General features: G+C 56.7%; 1 protein-coding gene across 1 annotated transcript in view; it reads left to right on the forward strand.

Annotated features, from left to right (window-relative positions):
* Window positions 1–2,313, forward strand: part of AGRN (agrin) — a 124,935-nt gene that overhangs the window by 110,039 nt on the left and 12,583 nt on the right. Inside the window, exons 26-28 of the mRNA XM_010005260.1 lie at window positions 7–138; window positions 1,237–1,429; window positions 2,009–2,224. Of these exons, the coding sequence (XP_010003562.1) occupies window positions 7–138; window positions 1,237–1,429; window positions 2,009–2,224 (541 nt within the window). The remainder of the gene's footprint in view (window positions 1–6; window positions 139–1,236; window positions 1,430–2,008; window positions 2,225–2,313) is intronic.

Genomic DNA, 2,313 nt, shown 5'->3' on the forward strand with positions numbered 1-2,313 from the left:
CCCCCCCCACCACCACCAAGAAGCCCCCCAGACCCTGTGACTCCCACCCCTGCTTGCACGGGGGCACCTGTGAGGATGATGGGAAGGAGTTCACCTGCAGCTGCCCGGCCGGCAAAGGAGGAGCCGTCTGCGAGAAACGTATGTGGCTCTGCCCCTGCTCCTGCCAACTTCACAGACCTCCTGGGGATGGGGAGAAGTGGGGGGACATGCAAAGGCATCCCCACCATTAGCAGTGCACGGGCACCAGGCACCACAGGGGGCAACGTAACCAGCTCTACACCAGGTTGTACGTGCACTGTGCGTTGTAAGAGGCGAGCACAGCAAGGCTGAGGTGTCAGAGGTGCCCGGAGCAATTTCTCCCTGGCTCCACTTCTGACAGATCAGAGCCCCAAAGTGTTGGGGATTGTGAGCTTCTTCTTCTTGATCTCTGCTCGTGACTGCTAGTTAGTGTAACGGAGACAGGTACTGACTGTCCTCTGGAACACCAGGAGATGAGTGCTGATAATTCAGGCTCAGAGCTGCTTATCAAAGAGCTGCAGGCTGGCAGCACGCTCAGCCAGAGCTGCTCTGAGTTACTGGGAGCTGCCACTGGTCGTTTGGTGTCACACCAGGGGCTCCAGGTGGTTGGGAATGCTTATTCCTGAAGAGCTCTGGTCGCTGGAGCTGGAGTGCTCAAAGCTGCTGCTGGAAGTGGGTGTCCAGCCCTGTTTGTTTTAACAGCTCTTGGCCTTTCAGATCCCTTGAAAAGTCTCAGTTGCAATAAACAAAAGCCGGGGGTGATGAATGTAAATCTGTCACGTGGGATTCTGGGAGGACAGATAAAAATTACCTAAGGAGCAGGGAAGTCGAGTTAGGAGGGGTTGTGTGTGCAGCAGAACTCAGCTGAGGGCACAGTGATTGATAGCTGGGCAGGAGCTGATGGGGACACCACTGAGCTAATGACTGGGGGAAGAAAACCACAGAGCTCTGAAGCCTGGGAGCAGGCTGTGGGGGCAGGTCAGCATCAGAGGAGGCAGTTGCTACCAGTGTGAGTAGCCAACTGGGAGCTGGTGACAGGTGATAATTGCACAGGAGCATTGGTCTACAGGAGCCAGCTCCTTCCTGCTGCTTCCCAGAGCTCTCTGTGCTTGTACAGGGAGGAGAGCGTTCACAGCTTCATGCCAGACCTTCAGCTCCTCTCTGTCCTCCTGTCCCTCTACTTTACCCCTTCTTCTTTTCTCTCCCTGGCTCTTGCAGCCATCAGGTACTTCATCCCCAGCTTCGGGGGCAAGTCCTACCTGGCCTTCAAGATGATGAAGGCCTACCACACGGTGCGCATCGCCATGGAGTTCCGGGCCCTGGAGCTCAGTGGGCTGCTGCTCTATAACGGGCAGAACCGCGGCAAGGACTTCATCTCCCTGGCGCTGGTGGGCGGCTTCGTGGAGCTGAGGTGGGTGCCCATCCCCTCAGCCCTGCCCGGGCTGGGGGAAGAGGCAGAAAAATGGTCTTGGCAGAGCAGCAGGAGGAGGCTGGGCTGGAATTTGCAGGCTGTGAGACAGTAGCACCAAATGGATGAGGAGGAATGTTGTTTCCAATCTAATAATTTGGGTTGGAAGGGACCTTAAAGATCATCTGTTCCCACCCCCCTGCATGGGCAGGGACACCTCCCAGCAGCCCAGGCTGCTCCAAGCCCCATCCAACCTGCCCTTCAACACTGCCAGGGATGGGGCAGCCACAGCTTCCCTGGGCAGCCTGGGCCAGCGTATAATAGGAATTCCAAGGGGACTCATTCCCTTTGGCACTTTTCAACAGAAGGAATTCAGTTATTTCAGTCTGAATTTTGAAAACCTAAATGGTGTGGGAGGTTGAGGTGGTTTTGAGCAGAGTCTTTATTTGGTGCTGGTTTTGTACTGGGGAAAAAAAAAAACCACAACAAAATAAAACAGGGAGAAAGGCCCCAGAAATCTGAGCCGAAATGATTTTTCCAGTGCAGGGCGGCAGAGTCACAGGTGTCTCTCTTCTTCCCCAGGTTTAACACTGGCTCTGGCACGGGTGTTATCACCAGCAAGGTGCGGGTGGAGCCTGGCAAATGGCACCAGCTGGTGGTGAATCGCAACCGGCGCTCGGGCGTGCTGGCCGTGGACGGGGAGCCCCACGTCAGCGGGGAGAGCCCCCCGGGCACCGACGGGCTCAACCTGGACACCGACCTCTTCATCGGGGGGGTGCCCGAGGACCAGATGGCTGTGTGAGTGAGGTGGTTTGGTTGTGGGGGTGAGGTGGTCTGGTTGTGGGGGTGAGGTGGTCTGGTTGTGGGGGTGAGATGGTCTGGTTGTG

The sequence above is a fragment of the Chaetura pelagica genome, unplaced genomic scaffold (assembly GCF_000747805.2).
Source record: "Chaetura pelagica isolate M959 unplaced genomic scaffold, ChaPel_1.0 scaffold159, whole genome shotgun sequence".
Classification (NCBI taxonomy): Eukaryota; Metazoa; Chordata; class Aves; order Apodiformes; family Apodidae; genus Chaetura; species Chaetura pelagica.